We start from the raw sequence: 13,225 nt of genomic DNA on the forward strand, positions 1-13,225 counted from the left end.
TGCTCAACACGAGGACTAACCACAAAAGCATACACAGGCATTCCCCCTGCTGAGAGAAGCTCCATTTGGCCATTTTGCCAAGTTTTTCAAGTCAGACAAATTCTCACAAGAGCTGGTTTACATTCACAGTGGTAAATGCCACTGGGCCCACCTCTTCTGTCTTTGCTGGGATAACAAGGCCTGTCTGGGGGTCTACCGGGCTACCTTTCTTCCTTCTTGCATTTTTTAAGATTTTTCCCCCTCCAAGTATTGCCTCACCTACCTCTCAGCAAAGCACACCACATTACACCCAGAAGATGCTAAGTGAATACACTGCTGTCAATTTCAGTGGCTCCTCATTCATTTCCTAAGAGTAGATAGCTCAGGAAAGTCCAAGTACTGATGGGCATGGTGGTGCGAGCCTGTAATCCCAGCTATATAGAAGGCTGAGGCAGAAGGATCACAAGTTTTAGGCCAGTTTGAGCAACTCAGTGAGACCCTGTCTCAAAATAATTCTTTTTTAAAAAAGGGGTATCAATGTGGCTCAGTGGTAGAGCACTTGCCTAGCATGCACTGGGCCCTGGAAAGTATCAGGAAGGGTGAAAGTGTGCAGGTCAGATACACTAACAAGTGTCCAACTTAAGATGTAAATTAACACCTAGGCCCCTTTGCCCATCTCCCAGCCTGTCTAGGTGAAAGTCAAAGATACCCTTACACCATGCTGAAAAAGACTAGAGGATCATCACTCCAGCTTTACTGTGCTCGCCAAGATTCCCGCTGGATTCCTGCGTGTTCCAAAGCTGTGTCTGACCTACAGCTGACTTCTGCCTGCAGAGAAATACACCATCACCTCCTAATTCAGCCCTGCCAAAGCAGAACATCAGAGACACAAGAAAACAGAGCACAAAATCCAGAAAGGGAGCCTCTGTTTCTCTGGTGAGAGAAAACACTCTTACCTTTACCACTAGTACGGTCTCTCCTTCCCACCTCCCCTCAAAGTGTCAGAGTCAGCAGACTAAGTACAGGTCTAAGTGGCACCAAGTCAAATACAGAGCTGGCAGCTTTCCAGGGGGTTTGAGGTATACTCAGCCAAACCCAGTCTTTCAGGTCCCAAAGTCATAGGGAAGAAAAGATTTACCCAGACTGGGGAATCTGCTCAAAATCACTCAGATTTTATCCCCCAAATAACAACTCTCCTACTTTGAATAAAGATCACATCAAAAGGCACCAAGTGAGAAGCCCCTGACCTGTATCCCCACTATCATTGACCATTACTGTCAGGAAAGCCATGGGTCTCAACAGCTCAAAACACCAGTCAAGCAAACTCATGACATGGATTTTATAAATCTCCCAGACCTCAAGTCAAAAGGACACAACAAAAAGCACCAGATTCATCAGTCAGATTTGTCATTTTTCCAAAACCAGCCACACCAACCCGATGGCAAGAACTTTGGCACGAATACACACAAATGTCCAAAGAACAGAGAACTCACTTCTGCCCCTCTGGGTGACTGGACTGTGATCACAAATCAATACATGCTCTCTGAATTAGCTGAACTACAGGGAGAGTCAGGAGACGCCACAGTGTGGTTTGCTTCAACAGGAGTCTGATTTGATGATAGAGAACAGCCTGGGAAAGACAAATGGTCTAGACAAAAACAACGAATAATGAAGGAATTAATGTTGAGATGTTTCCTTCCCAAGTCACATCACCTCAAAAGCAGTTAAAGAAAAAGCTTAGCAAAACCCTGCCTCCCTCTTTATGAAATCTGCATTCTATTTCCTCCTACCCACTCTGGTACTGATCTATTTGTCCAAGTATTTTAAAAAATTTTTATTAGTACATGATTGGACACAATAGTGAGATTCATTATGCCATATCTATACACACACATAATAATTTGATCAATCTTATTCTCTAGTATATCTTCCCTTGCCCTTCCGTCCTCCCTCCTGCATCTGCTTGTTCTACTCTATCAATTGTTCTACTCTATCAATTTCTCTTCTATTGTTATTATTATTATTTCAATTAGTTCATTATGATTATACACACACACATATGCTCATGAGATTCATGTGGTATACTTATACATGGACATAACATAATTTGGCAATTTTGTCCCCCAGTATCTCCCCATCCCCTCCCCAGTTTGCCAAAATATTAATGATTAGGCTTGAGACAACACTGATGCTAAGTCGTCCCTTGAGCTTCCTTCTTCATCAGGGACATTAGCACTCTTGGGGCCACACCTGCAGTGAGGTGGGCAGCCTTCGGCCCTTCTCTTTGCTTCTCTCTCGGTTCCAGAACTTTAGCTGCTATGCCTAGACTCCTACTATCACTAGGCAGCAAGCGGGAGTGTTTGGGGAAATGGGTAGCTTCAGAGACAAACAGGCTGTTCTTTTTTGTTGTTGTTTTTTAATTACAAGACTGATTTTTACCGGCAGTTCATTTCTTCCAGGAAACATAGAGCCAGCTTGCTCATTTATAGGAGGCGGGAACAAAGCAAGGATCTCTGACCTCGTCATACAGATACGTGGCTCATCATAACCCACAGCAGAGGTACCAGACTGCTGAGAGGAGAATCACCCATGTCTACTGGTGGCTTCCTTTCGGTGGGAGGACAGGGGCATGGTATCCCTCCAAACCTCTTTAACGCATCTGAAGGCCCCATACCTGTGTAATGGGGAAGAAGAGAGCAGTGAATACTCTCTCCACTATTCTTCAAAAGGGTATTTTTCCAGCCTCCATCTCATCTTCTCGGGTAACATGCACATGCAAATGAAGATTTGGATTTTAAGTCCACTGCAAAAAGAATAGGGCTGCTGAAAAGAGATACTTCAGCCCCTTAACTTACACTGGAAACAAAGGTTCCCTCATGCCCCAAGGTAACAAATTCGGCTTTTTCAAACTCTTCTATGTAATTAAATTTCCATGAAGGCCATCTACTCCCAGCTTATGAAACTGGAAATTCACCACCCCACCGCAAACAGCATCTGTTCTGTGGTCAGACAGACATGGAATTGCCTGTGAAACAAAAGCAGACTAAGAATTGATGCCGTCTTTCAAGTCTCACCCCAGTCACAAATAATAAGTGACTGTATGAACAAGCAGATCCCTGAATACGTTTGAATACTTGAGTGCTGAGTAATAGTGCTAGTTAGAGTCACTGTATAGACTTAGGTTTTTTCCTTTTCTTTCATCTCTGGAAACTTATTCAAAGCCACACTAGCTATTTACCTCAAAATTCTGCTGCAAGATACAAAAGGCATGTGGTATGGTCGCAAAACTGCAATTGGCTCATCTCTCCTGTTGTCAAGGCTTGAGTTCAATTAAAGTTAAAACAAGAGCTTTTCTGAGCAGAGTGACCCCAGCCCTAAGGAAAACTCCAGGACTGCGATGACAACACAAGTGCTGGATGTCACCCAACTTGGGAGACCTAGGTTTTAGCTCAGGCAGGATCACCTGCCAGCCCTGTGAGCTTGAGCAAGACTATCAACATCTCTGGCATCTGTATTCAATTGCATAATGAACTAGAAAACGTGCAGCCCTTTCTCAATCCACATTTAACAGAAGATATGTAAAAGGGAAGATGTCTTTTTAACAGCATAATACAACTTACACATCCTGACAACTCTAAGAGGTATATAGTTTTATCATCACTAGGTTCATGATTAAGAAACTCAAGCTAGTTCAAGTACAAGGACCAGGCTTCACCAGCCTGTCTACTCCAACATCTGTCTCCTCCCCCGGGGGAGCACATCACATTGAGTGGATCCCTCTTCTCAGTCACTTATGCTACCACCCTCTATAGGAAGTTGACTTTATGGGTAAGAACCAAGGAACATAAGACAGAATAAAATCTAAATCTAAAGCGGTGGTGATTTGAAGTACATTACCAGCAACAACCAGCAGCATTCACGCCGGCAGGGTAAAATGTCCTTTTTGGGTCATTCAGGAAATGAAGTTGTTTTCCCTATGTCTGACTCCCACATACAAAGAGAAAATACCCCCAAGGAGTACACAGGGCCCCAGGAGCACTGCCAGCTCTTTCACTTCTCCACTGGAGAATAATTTTATAAATCATGTATCCAGATAAGTGAAGCTTAGCCTTTAAAAACTTAACGTTATTTTTATGCCAACCCTTTTTTTGTAGGATATCTTTCCAAAATATACTTCATTCTTTCCTCACTTCTTAAATCTCATAATTTAACTTGGGAGTCATAATTATAAACACAAGCATCACCATTCTGCAGTGCCGTACAGAGGTTTAACCCTACAGATGAGTCATAACAGGGAAGCTCTGCTGTGAATCCTTGTCTGCTTTTTATGATTGTTCTTCTGCTGTGGGGTTCAAAGGACACAGGCCTAGGACAGAACACCTGATTCTGACTCTAGCTTGGCTACAGTTAGCAAAGTGTTACTGAGCAAGTTATTTAAATGACTCTGTTTCTTCATCATTTTCATGAAAAGTTTGGGTCGTGCTTCCTAAATTCCTTTGTGATATTCCCATGCTACTTTTCCCTCTTTCCTCCCTCCTTCTCCTTCTCTCTGCAATCTTCCCTCATCTCCTCTAAGACTATCTTTATTAAGCTGTTTACATTCAGAAATTGATGAAGGGAGATGGCCAAAATTTTCTCTTCATTCAAGGAAGTTAGAAAAAAAATAAGGCCAGTATGCGCAGGCTGTCACAAGAAAGGAGAAGACAAAAAAAATTGTTCCTCTGGTGGTGGAGGGAAAATCAGGGAACATTGGCAAAGACTTCGAATAGATCCCCAGAAATCACATGTACTAAAAATGTACATGAGGGATGTTTTAAGAAAGGGAGGAAAATAGCCATTATCCATTTATGTTCATGGATTGAGTAAAAAGCTGTGAATCAAAAGTTGTGCAAGGAGAAGAGACAGAGTAGGACTGATGGGGACACAGAAGGTGTCTGACCCCGAGGCTGGTCAAACTGAGGACAAAACGCCACAGACATCCAACCACTCAATCAAGGAGTAGTTAGGCACAACGGGAGGTAAGAAACGTAGAAAAGGAAGAGAGAGTTTCTGAGCAAAGCATAAAGGCCCAAAATGAAACTTGTTGAGACAACACATCACCATGGGATATTCAGGATTGGGGCAAAAATGGAAGCCATGGACATCCATCCCAGGGTGGGTAGCTCAGTGTGACTATCTGGCTGTCCCCACTACCTGAGGAACGGCTAGGAATACCCGCCTTCAACAAAGATCAGCTTACAGAGGAACCACAGGAAAACTGCAAGGATCTCTGCGAGTGTTACTCCTGCCTATCATCTTAGCTCCCATGAAGAACTACGAGTCCTTATCACTCTGAGTTTCCAATTTTCTTCACAAAGATGGCTGTCCTTTGGAACAGAGTCATGAAAACACTTTATCCCATGATATAGACTCTGACCCTCACATTGCTCCATATAGTCTGAGGATCTGAGTCCAATACATCACTCAGCTTCTCTGGGCTTCAGTTTCCTCGCTGTCAAATGGGGAGAAAAACTGCATCCTGGAGAGAATTGTGAAGACTAAATGAGATAATATAAATAAAACACTTGGCACAAGGACCAGCACATGTTAGTATGCAATAAAGGATGGTGCTGACGAAGGAGGGAATGGGGGAGGAGGAAGAGAAGAAGAAAGTGCCTCTGAACAGTAAATCATCATACAGCTGCAGACCTGTACTAGTTGTTGCAGGAGCAATGACCATTAAAGCAACAGACACTTTCCAATTAGATATAATGCATAAAGTTCCAAAAATGAAAGGGCTCTAAGACTGTCTTTATTAAGCTGTTTACATTCACAAGAGTAGTGCACAGGACTGTATGAGTAACTGAGCTCAACGGAGCAGCCCACTCTGACTTCAGGGTCAGACCTTCCTAATCAGGCCTCTCACCCATGCTGTGAGAATTCCAGATCACTGCAACAAGACCCGGCTAAACTGTATATTTTCACTACCTAAGATGAAAGGGTCACCAAGAAAATTAACAGAGCGCATAATAGATCCGTGGTAATATTGCAACTCTAAAGGAACAGTTTGGAGCACGTGGTAGCACTCATTCCTAACCAATACATGGTGGGGAACTACAAGTTCTATTTGGGACTATTTGTTGGGGTTCATCCTGAGATTCCCCAGTAAGCACCACTTTATCTGTCTGGTTCCTGTATGTTCAGAAAAAAATCAATTAAAATCTGTCCGCTCTTTAACTGTCTGTAATTCTAACTTTCACTAACTTAGACTGGCCTTTCTCTCCCCAAATACTAGGTTTGTCAATGAATGGGCTTTAAGCTGAGCCCCTCTTAGCATGGGAATTCTGTTCTTTTCAACAAATACACAGAGAGATTGGTTCCTTCAGCACCATGTAGCACTGTGTGTTACAAACACAGTGGCAGCAGACTGTGCCTAAAAGCAAGCTAACGTGATATCCACAGAGAAAAATTTATCACTCTGTACCCCACACTCTAGAGTGCCATTTGACACTGGTTCCCTCCGAGATCCACACCAAAGGGCAATTTCAAAATCCATAATAAAATGAAATTGCTCTTCAAGTTACTCCCATCCACCTCTTGCCCCTGACCTTCCCTGGTGGAAGTAAATGCAGTTTCACTGAGAGAATCTTAGTTCTTCCTGTCTCTGGTACTCACATCTGAGGTATTTTTCCCCCTGCCTAACCTACCCTAAGGAGAATACTTTCCATAGCCACTTCTCTAGGATCAGCTGCCATTTCTGTAGCTTTCACTTTTTTAAACAGGGAACTTATTATACATCAAGTGGAGGTATAAATAGGTCTGGCTGACCCTGGACAAAAGAGCCCATGGCCCCCTTGAGGATCCTCACAAGGGACCTGACAGCAGGTACCAGTGCCTTCAGCCCAAAACAGAACTGCCTGGCACTTACACACCATTAAATATAAATATACATTGCAGCAAATTGTAGTGCAAACACAAGTCCACCAGGCCCTTCTTCCTTCATCCCTGCCTCCTACTACTTCCTCTTCTCACACCTGACAAGACCCTGGCAGCCCAATGCTCCCACATACCATCTTCCTTGGCACATACCTCTGTGCCCTCACACCAGCTGGCTTGTGATTAAAATGGACCATGCTAGGAAGTGCCGGAGAGAGTGAAGCCTATTGTATCAAATTTCCTTGGCCTTTTATAGATACACCATGAACCCAAAGAATGTGGTGCAATGGCCTGAGACCCTATAAGCCTGTGTTCCTCCAAATATGGCTCAGTCACCCCTAGGCTAAAGCAAACCACTTAGCTCTCCAAACCCCCTTGAATAAAACAGGAGGTTGGCCCAGGGTATATTTAAGATCTCTCAACTCTGGATGTCTTATATTTTTTGATGAAAAACTGGAAGAACTTAGGACACTTGCTAATCTGAACTCTTACAGTGTTTCCTTAAGCCCATTTTCTCTATTTTTTGCTTATTTAGACAGTTTTTGAGGATTTTATCCTCAAATTTAATAAAATAGATGTGATAGCATAACAAAATAGAATCATATCAAATTTACTAATAATAACTTTTGGATACTCAAGGATAGCTCCAGTAGAGGGGCTCCATTAAACACTTCTTGCAAGCCAGCAGATGAAGGTGTTAAGTCACCCTGAGGTAACACAGGGAGGAAAGGGCATTCAGCTCCTCCACACCTCACTTCAAGTCAGTAAACATGACAAAAACCTTGACAGAAAGCTGCCAAGCAAGGTACTAGGTCATCAAGATAACCATCACTAAATCCAAGGAGCTTAGAGTCCAGCAGAAGAGATCCAGACAGTCGCTCAGTTAGCAAAAAAAAAAAAAAAAAAAAAGTCCATTCTGTTATGAAAGCCAACCAACCAGGAGGGCAGAGAAAGAGGGGGCCAGGGACATTATGCGACTAGTTTTTGTATTGTGGATTGTCCTGGCCAAGGAAAGCACATGCCAAGCCTTGCAAAAGACTGTGTCAGCTGGGCCACCACCACCTTCCGCTGCAACCTGGCTAACTTTAAAAACTGAACAGGTTACTTAAAGGTGAAGGCTAATGATGGAAAAGATGGGTTCTTCCCTGATTCTGTGATCGGTGTACACCTCTGAAAAAAACATTCAACTTTTTATGAAAAGAATAGATCCTGTTCTTATAGTTAAAAAACCCCCAAATGGTCAGGGACTAAAGTGTTCAAATTCTTGTGACAAGAGTGCCAAAACATGAAGAGGCTCAAGTTAGACTGGGTGACCCTGGACTGGTCAACCTCTCTTTACAAAAGTATGTTTCTGATACTAACTTCCTAAGGTAATGGGAAGAAGCTTTTGAAGAGAGAGAGAGAGAGAGAGAGAGAGAGAGAGAGAGAGAGAGAGAGAGAGAGAGAAAGGGCAGGGGATATAGCTCAGTTGGTAGAGTGCTTGCCCCACATGCACAAGGCCCTGGGTTCAATCCCCAGCACCACAAAAAAAGATAAAAGCCCTTATCAGGCATTCATTGTCAGCCACACACCTAAAGGTGTCACCAACTGACCAATTCAGAAATTTCACCTTGGAACTCCACCCAAATCAGACACTACTCTGCTTTAGCAGAACAGACTCTGCTCAGAAGTAAACAAGTACTTCCCTCTGTGGTCACCTCTGGCCAGGCTCCTCTGTGCTCCATCTCCCCAGCTACTGAGGAATTTACTACCAGCTGACCAGCTGCTTGTAGGGCAAGAGAACAAGTGAGGAAGATTTCAGGAGTGGCAAGGAGAAAGGCAAGTACAGAGAGCCTTCCATGTCACACGTCTTCAATACATCAGGCTCATCAGCTCATTCCTTGAAAGACTGACATTCATTCTCTACTCCACAGAAAACTATTGTTTGCTGAATTCTAGAAGCAATGACTCCAGAAGAAGCAACTTGTTTGTGGGTTACTAGCATTTCTTATTATGTACCACATCCCAAAGACTAAATGAAATGCCGTGCATATCGCCAGAACATTTTCAGATGACCTGGAATAATCCTGCTCGTTGATCTCTAAGGCTTGTTGTTAGAATATCATGAATTCAACAAACTCCATGGAAAGACACTTTTCACATATGTGCATCCAAACACGTACAGTTTCACCAAATATTCACAGATTGGTTCCATAACAATCCAAACAATCCAAAATAAAAGTGGTACTTTCATGACTAGTGAAGAATAATAAATCTATTTTGATCACACAGAAATACACAGTAATGAAAAGAGGCAGCTAAAAAAACTAAGGGACTGGTGTGTAGCTCAGTGATAGAGTGTTTAACTAGTCTGAGCAAGACCCTGGGTTCAATCCCCAGCAGGAAAGAAAGAAAAAGAAAGATCAACCTGAGAGTATAAGCAATAAGGGGGGAAATGATATGCAAATTACGGACACAATTTTTATATCACATTTAAGAAAGTGCTTTGTTTGTTTGGGTTTGGTTCTGCATGTATAAAGAACCGCTGTACTTTTTCCACAGTACAATGAATAACCATTCAGGACACTTCTGTCTCCAACACAGAACTAAAAGCATATCAGAACAGCAGAGAACAATCTCTTTATAAGAGGGACCAGAGGTCACAAGAATGGATTGCTTTTTGTTGTCTTCATCCTAAAGTTACAGTTGAGTAGCTGGTCCAGATTTTCCTGGTGGCAAGTTTATTGCTATCCAGCCAAATACAATTTACTGATTTAATTCCCTATTATTTAGTTACCTCTGTTTTTGTTATGAAGTGTCAAATAAATTAGATTATCTATACCACAGGATTTTCCTGAACTAGATGTAGACTCTAATTTATATTGCAAAAAAAATTTAGGTATCAAAGTATCTTTATTGTGGCACCTCTCTATGCATACCCTGAGATATGTACAAACACAGAAGCCCAAAAGTTCCATTGGTCATTTCTGTGAGACAAAAACAAAGAAACCCGACCCACCTTTTGAGTTCAACTGGCCTTACTTCAAACCCATGACCATCTTTCCTGATAAGTAACAAACACTAAAATCTGATTATAATTATGAAAACCTAGAATGCAAGTATGATTTAAAAAAAAATGCCGCCTTTCCCCTACGTACATCCTAGTTGAAAACCGGTGTTAAAACGGGAAAGATTTTTCTAACTCCCCTTAGACTAAGAAAACAGGTTATATGTCCATTGTTTCTGCAGTGTCCATTCAATGAACACATTAAAATAGGCCAAGCCCAAAACAAACTTCAGCAGTTTCAGCTTCTCACTGGAGCAGAAAGCTTGCCACCTGGGTACTGATGGAACCATGAAATGCATAAACTGTAAGAAATGCAGAGATGGGAAAAATAATCGGAGGAGATGGACAAATCATCCTGCCTCCCAATGGTGGCAAACTTTACAACTTTTTAAAAGCAACAAACCGAGGTACCATAGCCTTTTTAGATTACATATCCCGACTACTTAAAAGACAAGCACTGTGTATTCAAGCATCTATTCTGTCTTTACAATACTGCAAAACATGGCCAGAGAACCGGGAGATTGCTGCTCTTAGATACCCTCTTTGCACTGTCAAACAGAGAAGGTCATTTTGCCTGGTCACTTATTTTTTCCTCCCTGCATCACAGGAGTTTTCTACTTTTGAGATTGCTCAACTTTCATATGCATGGGAGTAAAAATAACTATTCAGCAACTTTATTCACCTTGGTTTAAAAAAAAAAAAATTCATTGTGCAATGCCCAGGAAAAGCTGACACCAAGACTGTCTCTCCAAGCACCAAGACGGTGCTTGCAATTACAATGAGGAGGGGGGGGTGGATCCTGTGTGATCAAATCCAAGGAGTCCTTTTAAAAAAAGAAAGAAAGAAACGATTCCATTTCCGATAGGGGCTGGAGAACTTTTTCTCCTAAGGAGACCACCCCTCAAGAACAAAAGTTACATTTTAGTCACATGTTAGGTGTGGGAATAAGGAGCAGGATTTTTTTTGTTGTTGTTGTTGTTGCTGTTGTTTTCTAAGCGCACTCATCACGGAGGTGTTTAACAGCTCGGGAGAACCCGGGTTCCTCCTAACCAATGGTGACGGGCATTTCATTGTCAAAAAGAAAAGGGGGTGGGGTGGGGGCCCAGGAGCGGACGAGGGGGCTCGGCGGCTGGGAGCAGCAAGGTTACCCTAAAGGGTACAGACGCTGCCGCGAGCGAGCTGCATCTCCTGGCCTCGCGCCCCAAATAATTTACTGCGAGCAGACCAACTGCAACAGCCCGCTCCGAGGAGCCCGGCACGACTGCCCCGGCCGGTGCAGCTCAAGGTTTTCCGACCACCGAGAGGGAGGGGAGCCGATCTTTACCTTAATGCTACACTGAGCAGGAGTCTCAGACATGTCTCACAGCGAGAGGGATCAGGAAGTTCTCAGTTTTTTTCCACTTTCCTTTCCTCTCCCCAACCCAGAAATGCTCCGCGGGCAGCCGGACGCGGTCATTTAAGAAGTTTCTTCCAGCATCTCTCGGGCAGCCGCCCCGGGGGTCTGCGAGCGCGCGGCGGGCGGGGCGGGGCGGCCGGCGGAGTTGCGCGCGCGGGGCGCGGGGGCGTGGGAGCCGGGCCGAGCGGCGGCGGGGTCTGCGGGTCGCGGCGCGGCGACCCGGGCTGCCCGCCGGCCTCCCGTCTCTCCTCCCACCCGCGGCCGGCGCGCCCGCCCCCGCCCTCCCGCCGCTCTCCCTCGCTCTCTCGAATGTTTTCCTTCCTGGAAGAGAGAAACTGAAAGGCAGAACTGAGAAAGCTCTTTGCTCATTGATCTTGAGAGTTTCAGTGCAGAAACTGACGTGAATTCCCAGCACAGAGCTCTGCCTCTTAAAGGAGCCACCAGGAAATAAAAGCTCGGGTTACAGCCCCGCGTCGGGGAAATAAAAGCCGGGCGGGGGAGGGGCGGCCGAGGGGGCGCGGGGCGGAGGACGCCCGGGAGCTGCGGCCGGACTGCGCCGCGCAGCCCCCCAGGGCACCCCCGGCGCCCTGCTCCCGCCCTCAGCGCGGGCGACCCCCAGGCGGACGAGCCCAGCAGGCAACTGCCGGCTCCTGGAGGACACGTTTGCAAAACGTTACGTTGTGGCCCCAGAAACCGCAAAACAGGTTTTATTCAACTCCTCCGGCCTCCCCCTACCTCCGTTTCTTAGATACAGGGAAATGCACCAGGGCTTTGAAATAGTTTCCCCGCGCGCCGTGGCCGAGAGAATACGATAGGGGAAGGGGCATTCCGGGAAGGACGCGGAATCCGAAGGAGGAAATAAAACAATAGCCTTTGTTCTGCTTCTCGACCGCTGCCGCTTTAAGAGAATCCACCAGGAAATGGGAGATCGGGTTACAGACTGCACACGGGGAAGTGTGGGGAGCGGGCGCCCGAGCGCGACGCCGGAGACAAAGCCGGGCGACCGCGCCGCGGGCGCAGGGCACGGCTGGGTGGGGGGATTCCCCGGGAAGGTGGGCGCCCCTGAAAGAGGAGGCGCCCGCGCCGGCCCGGGACGCGGCCGCCGCCGGCGCTTCCCCAGGCGAGCACGCGCTCCGGGGAAGGAAGGCTGCGGGGCAGCTACCCAAGGCAGCCGGGTTCCTTTTCCTGACCCCCGCCCTCCGCGTTTCGAAATCCACTGCCCTTTTAAAGAAATAGCGGCCGCTACCAACCGAAATAGGTGACTCGACTACAAAGTTGACGGGATGTGTTCCCACAGATAATACACCTCCCCAGAACCCTCTCGGAAACCGTCCTGGGCCGACGGCACGGCCCGGGGATCCGGCGGGAGGAAGGCGGGCAGGGAACGCCGTGGAGAGGAAGTGGAGCGGTGGGCGAGCGTTCCAGCCTGGAGCTCAAGAGGTCTGATCACTCCGTTATGGTCATTGAGAGTCTCTTCAGACGCTCTCGAGTGTCCACCGCAGGCGACTGAGTACCTTGTGACTGTGTTTAAATTCTGAACCCTGCTAATACATGATATACAGGTTTGATGTGTGAACGGAAGGCTGAATTTGTTGTGGTTTCATCTTTTGATAGTAAATATTATATGGATACACATGCATAAATGTTTTGCCGGTGTTTACTTATACAGACACTCTCCTATTTTCAACACCCGACCAGGATGGATATCCCAGATCCTCCCCACCCGGTGGATTTTCCCTACCTACTTTCCTTCATGTCTCTGCATTATAAAATGTGTTCAGACTTTTACAAACAATACTTTGGTTCACACATTCATTGGAACACTAATACAAAAAAAAAAAAAAAATTTAAAGGGTTGGGTGGCAAAGTGTCCTGTTGCCTGGAAGGTG

At 45.4% G+C, this 13,225-nt stretch overlaps 1 protein-coding gene and 1 long non-coding RNA gene across 4 annotated transcripts in view; one reads left to right on the forward strand and one right to left on the reverse strand.

The window, feature by feature from the left end:
• The window catches only part of Etv6 (ETS variant transcription factor 6), a 224,002-nt gene extending 212,563 nt beyond the window's left edge, over positions 1–11,439 (reverse strand). For 2 of the 3 annotated variants that reach the window (XM_078015227.1, XM_078015226.1), the window contains exon 1: positions 11,265–11,439. In XM_078015227.1, coding sequence (XP_077871353.1) covers positions 11,265–11,297 — 33 coding nt within the window. In that variant the 5' untranslated portion in view covers positions 11,298–11,439. The remainder of the gene's footprint in view (positions 1–11,264) is intronic. The other variant, XM_078015228.1, reaches the window with a different exon arrangement.
• Positions 11,440–11,578: 139 nt separating this feature from the next.
• LOC144364928 (uncharacterized) lies at positions 11,579–12,979 on the forward strand. Its single transcript, XR_013423083.1, has 2 exons — positions 11,579–12,040; positions 12,634–12,979. It is a non-coding gene; the product is annotated as an uncharacterized LOC144364928 (long non-coding RNA).
• Positions 12,980–13,225: the final 246 nt, after the last annotated feature.

Source organism: Ictidomys tridecemlineatus, chromosome 6 (genome assembly GCF_052094955.1).
Source record: "Ictidomys tridecemlineatus isolate mIctTri1 chromosome 6, mIctTri1.hap1, whole genome shotgun sequence".
In the NCBI taxonomy this organism is placed as follows: domain Eukaryota; kingdom Metazoa; phylum Chordata; class Mammalia; order Rodentia; family Sciuridae; genus Ictidomys; species Ictidomys tridecemlineatus.